The sequence below is a fragment of the Poecilia latipinna genome, unplaced genomic scaffold (genome assembly GCF_001443285.1).
Source record: "Poecilia latipinna isolate Pla-1442-1.1 unplaced genomic scaffold, P_latipinna-1.0 Scaffold1587, whole genome shotgun sequence".
Lineage (NCBI taxonomy): Eukaryota > Metazoa > Chordata > Actinopteri > Cyprinodontiformes > Poeciliidae > Poecilia > Poecilia latipinna.
Window position 1 is genome coordinate 189,991 of NW_015114203.1, and position 16,001 is coordinate 205,991.

Here is a 16,001-nt window from a genome sequence, read left to right on the forward strand (position 1 = left end):
TACAAAACCACTTGGAGCCATTACTAATGCTTTTATTGCCCTTTTAAAGTCGTATTCGGTGCTGCAGGGACGTAACTCGAACATTCACAAGTTGGTGCTTGAATAGCAGAGAAAAGATTTAAGGCTCTTTAAACGGAGCCAGATGATGCTCGTTTCAGAGTGCAGTTCAATAGACAGGCAATATTTTTGGTTTATTTGTATTTAGGATCAAGCTAGAGTGACCTTTATTATTGTATTTTGGTAAATAATCACTGGGAGCACGCAAATGATTTTCTCATTTCATTTTTTTTGTTTGTTTTATTGGTTTTCTCAAATGATTGAATTGGGGTGACATAAAATAAAAAAAAATAAACCAAATCAGTAATTGCAAACATTTAGCCAACTTCACCCAGGACCAGGGACAAAATGGATAGTTAATACCTAAATCTACAGTGAGTTAAGGACACGGTGCAGCGGTTTAATAAAAGATGTGGCAAACCAAAAGAAAACTTTGAGTAATTAAAAACTCAGCTGACATGCAGGCTGTCACGATGTGATTACGTCTCTCACCAGGACGCCTCGTCCCACCACAGGTATGTTTGAGCTTTCACACATAATATTCAGCATCAACCACCAAACTTTTCTCATGGTGGAGTTCAGGTTAGGATACGCTAGTGGAACACAGTGCTGTTCGACAATGAATTAATTAAAAACACGCAGGAAATGGCACATACACTGATGCATTCGCTTCCAACTGTATATCTGACATTTATCCCTGTGAGCGCCAGCGTTGATGGCAAAAAATGTATTAAAATGATACAAGTTATCTAATATTCTGTTTCAGGTTGTGACGGAAGAAAATCAAATGTAATGCAAACTGGAATAATGTATTATGGTTTAAAGTAACAATTTAAATAAAATGTCTTCTTCCCCAAGTGTCACAAGTTAAAATTACTTTAATATTGCACTTAAATGACCTCATGCCTTTGCGTAGCAAACTATTCCTGAGCCTCCAACTCGGGGCCACATTTACTTTAACCTCCTACAAGCCAAAAACCACAGCTCTCGTGTACTGGGATTTAATTTAATTTGTGGTTCATTCAATTGGATTAATGACCCGTCATGTCAATTGACTGATGAATAGTAAAATAACCGGTTGGACATGGCCCCGTTAGGCAAGGCAACAAAAAGCACCGGCATGTTTCGAACACTCGTGGCTCTATCTTCCCGGGAGGCTTCCTGCTTTTTGCGGCTCGCCCCGGGGCCACAAGATGGAGTCATGACGAGAAATATTTGACACATAACCAAAGTTCAGCCACAGTTCCTACATGCAATTTCTGTTTACTGTTGAAAAATGTTGTACTGTGTAACCCTTTCACGTTGCCATGAATCAGTTCTCCAAGAATTAAAAAAATAATAATAATAATCATATCTGCAAAGACACAGGAAGGAAAAGAGTTGCTCAACAAACCCTTAAAAAAACGTGATTTGACAAACTTCAGAGCAGAAGCAACAGTATCTGAGGATGATAGCGAAGTTAAGTTTCTAATCTAAACAGCTGGAATGCTAATCATCATGAACGTTGATGTAGATGATAGGGTTGGTTTTCGATGTGAGCGCTGTGACTCATCGTCCCAGATTGCATTATGTCACAAGGTGGAGGTGGCTGTTGCTAAGCCTCTTCGTTCTGTTTGCAAAATTACACCAAATAGTTCATTGTCTATGTTATTTTCCCCCTTTTTCATGAAGGCGATCTTAAATGGAGACAATGAGATTAAATGATTGAGACTCAAAATCTCTCCTGGTCTTTTTCTACTCTCTTTTAATTCTTTTAAATCTAATATTGTGAATTATCAGGGAAAGACGAAGGTGCTCTGCTCACTAAGAGACACTCATGCAAAAAATCACCACTGTTGTTGGAGCTACAGCCCCAAACATTACACTTCTGTTCACTATCAACACAATTAACGCTGCTTTAACAGAACCCATCAGCTAACTGATGCTAAACCAAAGTAGCGCTGGCAACAACTGAGCTACTTCGCAAAGTTTTCAAATGGAAACAAAGGGAATTGACAGACATCTACGGTAGGTGGAGTTAACTATAAGGATTTGTACTTTTGTGACTACAGTACATTTCTGTGTGCTGCAACAGCCTAAATAAGATTAAATAGACTCCATAATAATACATAGCTTAAGGCAAATTACACTCTTGATTGCTGCTCCGCTTAGCAAAGGTTTGACTCTCAGCTGGACAAAAAGCTGGAACATGAACATGAGTTGAGCTTTAACTGAATCTCATGTTTGAACTTCTATATATTTAAAGTAACTTTAAAGTACCGGAAGGCAGAAGAAAAGAGTTTTCTTTAAAATATTCCCTTAGCAGACATGGCAACCTATTTGTCAGCGTGGAATATAACCGGGTCACATTAACCTGTCGTATCAGTGAAATGTTTGCTTAAGCTAGTCATGTCTGCAAGAGTTAAGCAGGCGGCTGACAGCATGCTCATCCCCAGGAATGTCGATGTCACCGGGTCAAGAAGGAGATTAAACAGCTGGAAAAAAGAAGAAGCAGTTTTCACTTGGATTGGAGGTGAGGGAGAGCGAGGGGGTGGGGGGGCTTCTATTCTGGAGAAGTGTTAGGTTAACTCACATGCTGGGAGGAATGCCTAGCCTCTTTGCTAAAAGGCGTCCGGCACCGTATGGCATCGGACCTCGATGCGAAACTCCCTGCTGCAGCAAAGAGTAGGAACAAATGAGAGGTAGAGACTGGAGCAAACCCACAGTCAGGGCTTTTCAGCCGATGCCAGGCACAAAACAGTTATGGCCTTTCATACGTTTTCCTGCCCACTGATCCTCCCAGCAGTGTATTCAAACCGTAAAAATACACTTTTCATTCAGCGCTTTGTCTTCCACGGTCAGTTCTCTTTATTATTGCCAGTCGTCGTTGTTGGCATCACAGGGCGTCAGAGAGAGACAGGAGGTTAACCGGTAGAGCTGGTTTAAAGAAACACGCCCTCCATGAGACTACACTTAACTGCAGCAAACACCTACTGAGACAGCAGCTTTGCGCAATGCAAATTATAGTGCAGCAGAGTGACACTAAAACTTCAATCACCTGAGCTGATGTTTACCTGGGCACAGCATAAACTGCTTGTGTGTTTTCTTTTCCTTTTTTTTTTTTTCTTTAAAAAGCGCATCTGCTTAAATCTCTTCCAAGCCTCAAAAAAACCCGGAGTGGTATTAACTACTCCGTATAAGTACAGAATCAAACCCCTCTGTGAGGCCCGGTGAGGCAAACTTTCCCTCACAGAAATGCCACTGACTGTAAACACGTGGTATGACTGTTTTTCCTAATTTTCCGAGAATAGCCTAAACGTTGACATAATGGCATTCACTGTAGCAGTTGCATAAAACAAGTTTCATGTTCTCCCAGTATGTTTCCGTAGTTTTTTGCATGATGAGAACAGAATAAACAGAGCATTGACATCTTGGATGTTTTACCTCAACACCTAACAGAGAAATTCTCTCCCCTCCACGGCATCAACAGCGCCCCCCAGCTGATAGTTGGCGTAAAACACAGCAGAGGCTGACCCTTGCAGGAGATAGAAATCCACATTTGCAGGACTGGAGCCACAGTTGAACCACATTCAAACCCTCAAAGAGGCAGATGTTGCTTCCGGTGACATCTTTTTCCCTGTTGGAAACTGATGACCTGCTAAGTATAGCAGCATGTATAGTCAGCACAGTTTCTGGGGATTCTTTTTTTGTAGCTTTTAGTTGATCAATGTGTCACTTTTACAATAAAGTCTTTAAGATAAACCAACGTAATGAACTGACAATGTTTTGGCACTGCAAGTCCTGCTAAATGACCAAGAAACCAATGTAAGGTGACCACAATCAGGGATTTGAACTGGGATGGTGTGCAGCAGGAAATCCCCAACACACAATGTTACACATTCAGTGTGCATGATAATTATCCGTACTGTTTACTGAGCGGTGGGGTTTGTAGTCTGGATCTATTTCCAGAACAAGCTCAGCTGAATGTTTCCGACATCACAACACTGCCATCTGGAGGCCAGTAGCTGAAATGTCCGTCGGTTTGAACCCGCTTAGACATCATTTCACTTTATTCTAAGCTCACTAAATCACCACAAACACAAGTAAAGCGGAAAAGTATTAATTTGAGCAAGAGCATTTTGTCAATGAGGAGAAATTATTCAATTTAATACGCAAACGTTCCAGTTTATGTGAGATTTGTTTGCATACGTCACGACGTACTGACAATAAGAGACAGATAATCTGTGAAAAAAAAAAAAAAAACTCCTCCTCCCAGTGAAAAAGCAAGCAGGGTCAGGAGTATGGTCTTAGTGCTGTCAATCATGTTCATGTACATGCTGCTTAATATGCAAACGGCTGGGAAAAAGCTTACCGTTCCAGAAAAACCATCTATTCGCCGTCATTGGGGACCATGCTAACTAGCCTGAGCATTTGTGATAGGGGAGAAGTTGTAGCATAGCACAGAGCGGCTGGTACACAAGGGTGATTGATTGCGCCAAGACCCTCCCCCTGACTCTGATTGGTTGTTTCTGATGGAGCGGCGCATTTGTTCAGATAAAGAAGGCAAAGGAGTTTGATTTTTGATCGTCTCTATGACTGTCACAAGATAGTCATAGTTTAACAAATACGTAAAATAAATTTTTTTGTAAAAGTTACTATCGCTTTAACTTTACGATGGAGAGTGATAATCTGAACTATTACCACACATGCATTAAAGGATTTTGCCGTGAATTTAAATCATTGTGCAGCTTTAAGTGCTTGACATCAAAGTCGTTAGTGTGTACTGCCGGGGGGTTCAACATCTCTGACAGACAAAAAACATCTTGGCTGAATCATTTCCTGGATAAACATGTCATGTGCTTTCTTCCCACTGACCTTTTTTTCCCCTCAAACAAATACTATCAGGTCCTGAAACTCCTCATTCCAGCGACGGGAAATGTTCTGGAGAACACTGACCTTTTCTCTTGACTCTCCAAAAGATACAATAAATCAGTTTTACACAAGCCGACCGTTATCTGAAGAATCCTGCTACTAAATTAGTCGGTTGCAGATTGTTAGAAACGTTCAGTACCAGATACTTTTTATGTGTACGTTATAGATGGGATGGAAAGGAACTTCTCTGTTACTTCCCACAGATGGTAGGTTGACCTGGGAAGTTGCAGGGCTTGCCAACGTGTCAAAGTCATTGTTGGTCTCCTTGAACCATCTTTGTATCGGTACAGGACACATTGTTTCATGGAAAAGCTCCCTCCCTGTAGTGGATACTGTTTCTATGCTGGGGTATATTTGGCTTTGCAACCATAACAATGTTTAAACATGAAAACATCCTGGCTTCTTCCAATGGTGTACATTGTGAAAAGGCTGTTCCATATTAAGCAACAAAAGAGTCCAAAGAGTAATTCAAATGAATTCCACATCTTATACCCTGAAAAGTTAAAAAACACAAATTGAACGATTTTTTTTGTCTTTTTTCCTAACTGCAGTGGCGCTTTGCTTTTTTTTTTTTCCCCCCCAAATAGAGCAATACATGAACTAATCTTTGCTCCTCAGATGCTTCCAGCTCAGTTTTCAGTCCTTGGATAACATGAGAAGTTCTGCATACCACGCATTCGGAAGAACCCACAAAACGTCCCAAATCCTTTCGCTCATGGCGGATGACGATGCCAAACAGTTTCGCTGACAGATGCTAAATCCAGTCCAGATTTCTTCACAGTGCTTCTGCAAAGCGGTGACTTCAGGATGAGTTTGGTAGATGATGCTGGAAACCTCACAGACAGAATTGATCCATGCATGCCTAAGACAGAGTCTGATAACTCATATTCATGATATAACCTTAGAAATAACATTTACTGCATGGTTTAAGTTAAAGAAAGCAGAAATTATGTGTCTAAGTTTTATGTTACACCTCTGTGAAAAAGCATTTATCTCCTTTTTTTTGACTCACTTGCATGTTTCCAATCAAACAAATGTTAATATAAGCCAATAATAGTATTTTCAGACAATTTCCTGCTCCATGCTTTGTTGGAACAGCCAGGGGACTCCTAGAGTGTTTACCAGTGAACACAGCAAGACTTATAAAGGCATGAATGAGTGTTTGAAGTGCAGTTCAATTCATTTATGTTCAAAGTTCACCACCTAAACAGACTGAACTAAATACTAAATTCACATCTCCAACAGTAAAACTACTTGCAAATGATCGACACACACTTGGCAGTCAGTAAGTGCACACCCTGACAGAAAATGCCACCACTGTGTCTGCATGATATATCCAAATCTTTTGCAAGTTCGGGAGAGTTTATGTTCATAACGTAACTTATGTTCAAAATTCTCAAAATATGCGAGCTACCCCCGTGAATATTTCAACGCTTTTATGCATAATGCTGCCAACGTATCCCCTTTGGCATTAATCAGAGCAGAGACCCAGAAGGCAAGTTTCCCCGTCCAACATCAGTGTCTGACCTTACAAATGCATTTGTGGAACAATCAAAAGGATTAAAGATATTATAGCTGCAAAGGGGGAGCCAAAGTTCCATGTTACATTAAAATGAGTCACTTCTAAAAGTTGAACAACTTCTTTAAATAATTTCTTAATGGTTTAGATCAGAACTTTAGTCACAGAAGACGCAGAAGTGCAATCAGCTTTACCAGTTTAATTTTATAGGGGAACCACAGGTACTTTAAAAGAAGGTGATACAGCGCTGTACATCTGGGAGCCGCACTGACTGCCTTGATAGTCACCTCCTCCCTTTAAATACTAATTATTTAAATGTTCTATAATCTGATATTGATACAGAGATACAATAAAAGCTTGTGTAACTGGTCCTGCAGCTTTACTGATATGTCAATGTTGGGACTGTTTCCTTATATTTTGTTATTGTTTTTTTTTGTTTGTTTGTTTGGTTTTTTTTTTTTTCCAAAAAAGGAAAATAAAAAGTTAGGAGGCAGAAACTGCCAATCGTGGAATCCTGTATTTCTCCCAATTCACTCACACAATAGAGAGAAAGAGAGACAGAAAGGGAGAAAGAGGGAAACAAAAAAGAAAGAGATACAATTGTCGTGTTCTGAAGGCTGGTCCGTGATGGAAAGGGGCATCAGTTCATAGCGAGGTCCAGAGAAGCACAAATAATCATTTGCGCTTTCTGGGACTTTTGCCCCCCCCCCCCCCCCCGGCCCCCCCCCCCCGACCCGCTCCAAGGCTCACTTCCATAGCTGCGTGCTCAGAGTCTGACCGGATCCGGCGGCGGCGGCCCAACCGCCCATGGCTGAAGGAGGCTGACCGAAGGCCATCTGGCCCCCGGCGCCGTTCAGAGTCATCCCTGACATCTGCTGGTTCACCTGGGGAAGACACGGAGGGCGGTCAGGAGGAACATCGGACAGAACCGGCACCAGGCCAGCTGTGTCCAGATTCAGCAACATGTTTAATTCAGACTCAGACAAGTTTACCGTGACCCCCGTTAAAAGATGTGTGAAAAAGAAACTTTCAAATGAGTTCATCCCACGCTTGTTGGAAAAATCTAACCTTTAGTTTGAGTTTTTTATTTGGAGGGTAAAATTCACATGATAAAATAACTGCTGGTGAAAATTATTGGTTATGCTGACAGAGGGATGTTTAACATTTTCCCTTTGTGCTGGAATGTGCAGAAACGTTGGTCCTGCATGTTTGTGGCTTATTATTCTGCCAAACATCTCAACATCTTCAGTTTTCTGGGACAATCACACACACACACACATATATATATATATATATATATATATATATATGTTTCCTTTTTGTACATAAGATGTGTAGTTTGTTCAGATTACATTTAGTTTAAAGGGAATGAGATGGAAGGTTTCTAAAATGTCAGCATATCTAATTTAAGAAATTAAAGAACATTCAATTGCTCAACATACCAAAATTATTTAAATTTAATACCCCCATTAAGTCTAAAACATATTGTAATAATTTGTTTCCCCTTACAGATTAAGCAAATTAATTTCAATTTTGTCAACTTAAAATTTAAACCTGGTCTAGCAAACTACAACTTCCTTAAGTGCACAGATTCTTAGCCAACTATTAAAATATCTGAATATTTAGAAAGGTTAGGCTTGAAAGCCCTTTTCCCATGATGAGGTAGCAAAAAAAACAAAAGTAGTAAAAAAAAAAAAACCAAAGACAAACAAAAAGAAACAGGCTGGGCAATGAGTCAAGAAATGCTTTTTCACACATCATTTACTAGGTTTACCAGGGTGTCCACATTTCATTGTTTCCCAACTTCACTAAAAATGCGGCAGTGATTCAGAGTTCCTTTTTAATCAGAATACATGCTAATCATCTCCAAAGTGTGATGAAAAGTTTTCTTTACACTTCTTTTGTGCATTTCCATGTGCAGCAGTTTGCCTAAATAATAATAAACACTTTTATTGTACTCTGGATGTTTTACCTTAAAGTTTCAGTATTCCAAATAGTTTGAAAAATAAAAATTACAGAAAAAAATACTAATTCTGAAGTTGTAGAAGTGCTGCCACCTAGTGGTTACTGAGTGGCAGTGTGGCCATATGATATGAGGCGAGTTCCACCTGTCATTAGCTAATTTGTAATGTTGGTACGCAATTTTCCTTAAGGTATGAGCATGATTATCTTTGATTTTCTTGGTAAAGGTACTAATACTAATGCTGGAAGAAAACAAATGTCCTCTACCTGCATTAACTATCATATTCCCAAATGTAAATTTTCATCATCTTCACTGTTTTTTACGGCTTTAGTTAAGGAAATTGAACTACATTTGTCCAAATGTTCCATCAAATGTTTCTAATTTGTCATGTCTGTAATATCTTCTACTTTTTTGTTTCTGTACTTGTATATTTACTGTAAAGGCCTACACCTCTGGCATACTTTTCTCATATTCTCTGTTCTATTCATTTGCTTTTCTTTGTATTTGTAAACACAGATGTTTTCTCAATAAAAAAAAAAAGAAAAGAAAAAAAAAGTTACGGTGGCTGTACCTGACCCATGTTCCAAGGAGCCTGCTGTCCCGGCTGGATGGCGTACATCCCCTGAGCGGGCATCATGCCTGCAGGCATCGGCGCACCCTGGGGTCCCATCATCCTGGGGGCCATGCCCATCATTCCGGTGGCGGGCGCGTTTCCCATGAAGCCGTTCGGCATCGTCATGCCCACCATCATGGCGGGATTGGGCCCCATCATGGCCGCCCCACTCTGGGCCATCATCGCACCCATGACGGTGGTGGGCGGCACAGCAGCTCCCATGCCTGGAAAGGCCTGATAACCCGGGGTGGCCTGAACAGGAAACTGCATCTGAGAGGGGCCCATGAACATCCCGGCTGACGAGGGGGAAAGAAAAAAAAGAAGAGAACAAGACGGATGAGGAAGTTTAACATTGAAAAAAAAAAACCTTCAGACTTTCATTCAAAAGAAAAAGTTTAAAAGTTCACAACAGGTTTGCAAGTCATCGATTAAAAAGTTAATATAAAGTTGACTGATCTTATGATTGCAGAATGACTAATTAATAAGAGGCCATTTTCTTAAAACCACATCCTCAACTTTGTAGCTCATAAGTTTTTGGTTGAGAAGTTAACGCTGCTCCATCCTGCACTACTGAAGTAAAACTTAAGGAGTTTCACTTCATTCTGTTTAAATTTCAAATCAAAATGGCATAAAGTGCAATTTGCATTCCACAACAGACTCTGATCGAACTGTTTCTCTTTCCCGTTCTGCTCCGCCATATTTGTTTCTGTATGAACTGGCTTCGCTTAAGGATGACCAGTGGCGCCCTCTTCTGGATGGAGGTGAAGCACTGAAAGAAGGCCTAAGAGGATGTTATTCGTTAATCGACTGGAACTAATGTTAATCAGCTTACGACTAATTGTTACTTAATAATTCATTAGATTAACTGTTTGCATCCTTAGTTCACACTGAGCAAATAAACATCCATCTGACCTGCATTTGTCAGATATAATAGCTGAAACTGAATTACCAATTTAACCATCTTCGCCATCACCAGTGCATGTCCCCATATGTCCTGACTACTATTGCTGGGGTAATTTCAGTCATAAAAAAAACAACATGTTTATTTTGGCCTGTTGGTTCTCACCAGCAGGGACTTGCTGGGACATGCTGTTTGTTCCATACAGCGACAGAATCGAGTCCTTGGACAGCGGCTTCTTGGTCCCGTCCTCGGCTTTAGCGGCGCTACTGCTGTCGCTGAACAGGTCCAGGTCGGCCTGCCCTGACCCTGAGCTGGCTCCGCCCCCCACGCAGCCCGCAGCCGGAGCTTGTGTCGGAGTGCTGGCCGTGGTACCGGAGCTCCCCTGGAAGGACGACAGAAAGCTGATATTAAAAAAACAAAAACCCCTATAAATGTATTTTGTTCTCATCGATAAAAAATAAGTGTTACTTCTACAGAGTTCACTTAAAGCATGCAAAGCACTGAAACAAACAAAAACAAAATATTTTCTGTTAAAAAAGCGCCACTCGAAACCAAATATTAATGACATTTGAGCCATAAAATGTCATATATATATATATATATATATATTTTTTTTTTAATCAGATCTTCTTTTGGCCAGACTATAATTTAGAAGAACTGAGCCATATCCTTCATCCGGCTTTATTCGTTCCAAAACCAGATGAGCATTTGGGATTGATGAATAGTGTTTATTAGTAACTACTGTTTAACTGAGTTGGAATCAATGCAAAAAAAAATAATAAAGTGGTAAACATCCAATCAGAATCATCCCTGAAACTTATTACTTAATACTAATACATGACTGAGTATAACTTGTTATGGGGACAATTATGTGTATATTTGAGTACACTAAATTAAACTAAATCTACAGTTATTTGAAACATCATATGTTCTTTCAAAAACTTCATAGAAGTTGTGTGTGGTATCATCAGTGATGTTAAATGTTCTCTGATTGGACGTACGTGTCTTTTCACTAACAGGCTAAATTATCTCACGCATGAGATAATGGATGAGATCATTTTCTGCATGCAGAAAATATGGTCCCATAACATCTGCATCAAATAGATTACAAGATAATAAGTGGAAGAGTTAATGGCATCTTTTAATTGAATTGTTTATCCGAACCTTAAGCTATATGTGGACTTCTAATAAGAAAATCCACCATTAAAGTCTTCATCGACTGTTTAATGAAGAGTAAAATTTTGCTCTTTTATTTTTTTTTCAACCAATATCAACAGTTACCACTTTTTCTCCAGCACATTTATTTTCAGTTTGACCAGCAGGAAACCACCGCTGCTGCTGCTGCTGCTGAGTCACGACTGGATCGGGCGTTTTTACCTGAGAAAACTGAGCTGCAGATGTGGATGACGGCAGAGGGTTGGACACCATGGGGCCAAATATATCCAGGTCATTGTTCTGGTTTGTGCTTGTGCTACCATTGTTAGCTGATGCTGCAGCGGCGGGCGTGTCTGTGGCAGAACGGAAAGCAAACTGGTTTTACAGGAGGAATACAGCCTCGACAGAGGGAGCAGCATTCCTCCTCGTCTCAGTGAAAAGCCTTCTGCTTCTTCACTTCATTCTGCCTGTATTCATCAGAAATGGAGCATAACAATAAGACCGGAATGATATCTGACAATGTCCCATCACTCAATTGGAAAAACAAAACAAAACAAAAAAAACAAAAAACAAGTGAATTCACGTTTACACAGATATCGGCTCGATAGCAGACGGCATGAGGAAACCAACACGGACGACTTGTTCCTGTTTGCATTTGATGCTGGTCTGTGTGCGATCGCAGATCTGTAATACACGGCAGGATTAGAGGCTTATTGAGGCGACTTCAGGTTCAGGGATTTTCAGCATGACAAAGCTGGTTTGTTTGTCGCCATGGCAACTCGGGGCTGAAACCTAACCTGATTCACAGCAGTTCGTGTTTGCGGAGAGGTCTGGGAGGTCGAGGTACATCGAGATGCCAACCTCGGACCAATCGGTGCGGTTAGAAAACACCGCGTGGGCTGAGGGCGGACCGAAAAATGTAAAAGTTTCATTTTCTGATGTAGCAGAGAAAGAGCTGAAGTCGCAGGAGTTGTAAGGAGCACAGAAACGTGTGTCATATTCACTCCCCCACCTGCTGCTGATCAGCTGGCTCACCAAAGGCTGCTACAGCTACCTTGGCTGTAGGGAAATATTTACAGTTGTATACAGAGCAGGCAATTTCCAGTAAACTTCTTAGCGTCGAACTGGCACATCACATACATTACGGACAAACGTTAGCAATTATGTAAAATGTAAAACCTCAAAAAGAGTCCACGCCTCCAGCAAACAATCATTTCTCAACAGCGGAGAGCCCAGGCCCTCTGTATGAAGCAAAGTGTAGAACAAGGGGCTGGTTTCTAACCAGACTGTAATTGTTGTTTAATGCAGCAGAAACTGTCTTAGTATGGCATTTGGATTTTAGTCTCTTAGAGAAACTAAGTTGCTTCATAGCAGCAAGTACTATCCACAAACAACCGCTTAACTAAAACCATGTTGCTGAGAAAGATATCATTTATATTTTCACAGTAGCAGTGGTCTGTGTTAGCAGTGAACCCAAAGCAAAAAGAAACATCAAAACTGTTCAACTACTTATTATTATTTTTTAACGACAAGTCTTATCATCATTGCCACATTCTTCTACACTTTCACATTTTTTCCTGACCCACAACTAACTCAGGTTTTCCCTCATTCTTCTCTTTGCCTTCCACTGGCAGGACTTTAACGTCACACTTGGTGAACTTTAGCATCTGTAAATACAGAGTCGGCATACAGAGTTGCAGTGCACAACACCTATTATGAAATACATTGCATCACAGCAAACTTTTGTTGTTACAATGTAGCCCATATTGACATTTTCATGGTGAGTGCAATTTGATATACTGTTGCAAATTGCAGCTCAAAATAAGGATATATCGCACTCGGTTCTAAGCATCTGATTTTACAAAAACGTCAAGAGAATCTGCTGCTGGTGTTACTGAAAGCCCACTAAAAGAAGAGCCTACTGGTGAAGCAAGTAACTGAGATCTAGTCACTCAGAGATCTGGTCACTCAGAGATCTGGTCACTCAGAGATCTGGTCACTCAGAGATCTGGTCACTCAGGATGGATTTTAATGCCAGGTGTAAAAAGTCAGACTCAATCCCTCCATTTTTCGGTGATTTCTCTGCAAGTCTATTATTTTACACAGTTACTTGACGTTTGCTTCCCGTCAGGGAACATCCCTTTCCTTCTTTAATATGATTGGTTCCCTTGTTCCTCCTCTGACCATTTTGCATAATTATGCACATTTATAATAGCTAGAAAGATCCGAGTTCATTTCCCCATCTGAGAGCAGGCTTTTCAGACACCCCAAAACCCTACCTACAATGTTAAATGTTGAACCTTCTTCAAGATGCAGGCCTCTTGTGTTTTATTATTTAGCCTAACCAGGTCACTGCTACCAATCTGTCTTGCTTTTTGTTGCATTTGAAACTGAGCTGCAGATCATGTGAAACTTTAAACTTGCATCAGGGTTTTTAATCGAAACAAGAAGTTAGAGGCCTGGCGTCAGCAGCTTTAGCACTTCCTCTTCTGAACACAAACACAACAACTAGCATTCAGCCGTTTCTGGTGTAAAGCAGCAGGAATAAAGTTTAGCTGGAAGCTAAAAGTCTTTCGCTGCATCATAAGAGGAGTCAGAATATATCAGCTTAATGCAAATGGTGCCGGCTAAAGCGGCGTATCTGTTCCGATGGGGTTTGGCAGAGGAAGTTTTCTCTCTGACTCGTCGGCTCGATCAAAACAAAGTGTGAAAAGTGAATCTACCACAGACGGGGTAAACGGCAACTATTAGGCAACACCGTGACATGTTCCCGCTCCCCTGTGACCGGCCACTACGGCCAAAAACCAACATTTTATTAAGCTCAACTGTAAATACATGATATTCCTGCAGTGGTTCAAATACAGTCCCGACGCGTGTATGACAAGCACAATGAAAATAAAACAGGAAACAATGCAGTTCAGCATGTTTTTAAACCTACATTTCTAACTAATAATATTTGAGTTTGCACATTTTACACTCACCAAGGCCTAGTAGGTTCACAGGGGGCTCTGAAGACTTTGCAGGACTTATTTTGGGAGCTGGCCTGGACTCTTCACTCTGAGAGCAAAATATGTTTTAAAGCAAAACTTAAAAGGCAGCAAAAGCAGAAAACAACTCAAACGGCTCAGTTTATGTGTGCTCCAGACTCACCTTGGTGTAAGAAGACACCTTGTTCCCTCTGTCCGGCTCCTTCTCCTTCTTACCATCTTTCGGCTGACGACACAGACACAAAAAACACTGAACAACTGAAACCACTTTTATCTTCAGCCTTCTCTGATAAGACGCATAAATCGGGCTCAAGACAAACTGTCGCTAAGGCAACCATGCGACAATGCCCCCTAAGACGCCTTTCTATTTTGTCCTCCAGAGACTTGTGGAGTTTTTATTTTACCTCCTTCACCATCCTCCTCACTGTGGGAGGTCAAAGTTTAAGCAGTTTTAACCTTTTAATCATTACAGATGCGGGCAACTTTCTTGAATCAACCTCTTACTCCAAAGTGTTTTTCTCCACTTTTAGGAGTGACTATGTTGACTTCTGTGTCTATATAGTCAAATGTAAAATATCTGGGTCGCATATGCAGTTTGCTTCTCATCACACTGCATGTGGCTCTCTTTAGCCTCAACCCCCATAGTGCCAATATTAAAAGCATTTTTGCAGAGCATGAACCTAGCCTCTCATGGGTTGGCAACGGGAGAGAGCCAGTGGTGAAAATCAAAGAACAAATTTGAGCTCTAAGGGCTCAACACACAGGAAGCAACGTAGACAAGACACAAGAAAGTTGAAATATGTTCTAACTTTTTGTCTTGATTGTGTCCCATAGCTAGCTAGAAAGGGTATATTAGCAGCTAGCTATCGGCAGTCTCGACCACGGTGAGCCACAAAACGTAATGAAGATGTCGGCGCTCAACTCAAACTTTTGTTTGACAGAAAAGGCCCACGAGAAAAAAAAAGCTACATATGAGATAAAATAGTTGTGCCACAACAAAATTTAAGACCTGTGTTTATCGAATTTAAGGCCAACATGCATTATTTTAACGAATTTAAGACTTATTAAGCCTTAATTGTAGATATTAATTTTAGACTTTCTAAGGTTGTGCAGACAGTCTGCTCATAAAGTAAAACGTTTAAATGTACATTTGAAAAATTATTCAGTTGCACTCATTTTACAGGAATTGTTGGCGACCTCATCAATTGTGGGACCAACAATTTTGTTCAAAACAATTTCTTTAAAACTTCAGAATGAGATTATTCTGCTGCAAAAGAAGATCAACTTAATCTTAAGGCTTTTTATGCATCTTTACCAAAGATGCCAATGTTTGTGTAGGGGGGGCTTTATATGGATGCTTAATACATACACTGCTTCTAATGATTGCATTCTTGTTGTAGTATTTCTTCTTCTCGTATTTATCCCTGATGAAGAATTCAACTGCTCTGAGGGAAGCAGTTAAGGAGGAAACTGAGCAACAAAGATGCAGAACACAGACACCATAAGAGAGCATGGGAACGTTGGGCTTCTGTGTCAGCTGACAGCAAAAAGATACTGGTCTGTCTGAGGTCTTCTGAAGCTGTCTGGAAGGTTGGCTTCATAAAGCTGCCTGGCCTTGGTGTTACCCATTTCCTGTATGCTCTGGGGGGAAAAAAAGGGGGAAATAAAAAGGTGTAAAGTCAGCAATCAAATAAGACTCCAGATAAGCTCAGTGATATCAAATCAGAGTCATCAGAAGGACCTTTGAAGCAGAGTCTCTGCTGCTCCGCCATGCCTGAAAGTACAAGCAGCAGTTTTGCATCTAGTTTGTTTGGCAGAACTTTGTCGATGTTGGGCTTTTTTTTTTTTTTTTTCCTTTTTCTCCAACACGTCTATATTAAAAAACCTGAAGTTGG

General features: G+C 40.6%; 1 protein-coding gene and 1 long non-coding RNA gene across 3 annotated transcripts; both read right to left on the bottom strand.

Annotated features, from left to right (window-relative positions):
* Positions 1–1,728: 1,728 nt before the first annotated feature.
* On the bottom strand, positions 1,729–3,013 carry LOC106963838 (uncharacterized). 2 transcript variants are annotated; one of them, XR_001428268.1, is made up of 3 exons: positions 2,814–3,013; positions 2,630–2,709; positions 1,729–2,531 (listed from the first exon to the last, which is right to left on the bottom strand). It is a non-coding gene; the product is annotated as an uncharacterized LOC106963838 (long non-coding RNA). The 2 variants fall into 2 exon arrangements; XR_001428267.1 differs by having other exon boundaries at positions 2,630–3,013.
* A 3,655-nt stretch (positions 3,014–6,668) lies between these two features.
* On the bottom strand, positions 6,669–15,878 carry smap1 (small ArfGAP 1). The gene is made up of 9 exons (XM_015058963.1): positions 15,848–15,878; positions 15,662–15,794; positions 15,476–15,551; positions 14,270–14,332; positions 14,101–14,176; positions 11,342–11,472; positions 10,130–10,346; positions 9,022–9,359; positions 6,669–7,371 (listed from the first exon to the last, which is right to left on the bottom strand). The coding sequence occupies exons 1-9, from the start codon at positions 15,876–15,878 to the stop codon at positions 7,234–7,236; spliced, it is 1,203 nt and encodes a 400-aa protein (XP_014914449.1). The 3' UTR covers positions 6,669–7,233.
* Between the last annotated feature and the right edge of the window lie 123 nt (positions 15,879–16,001).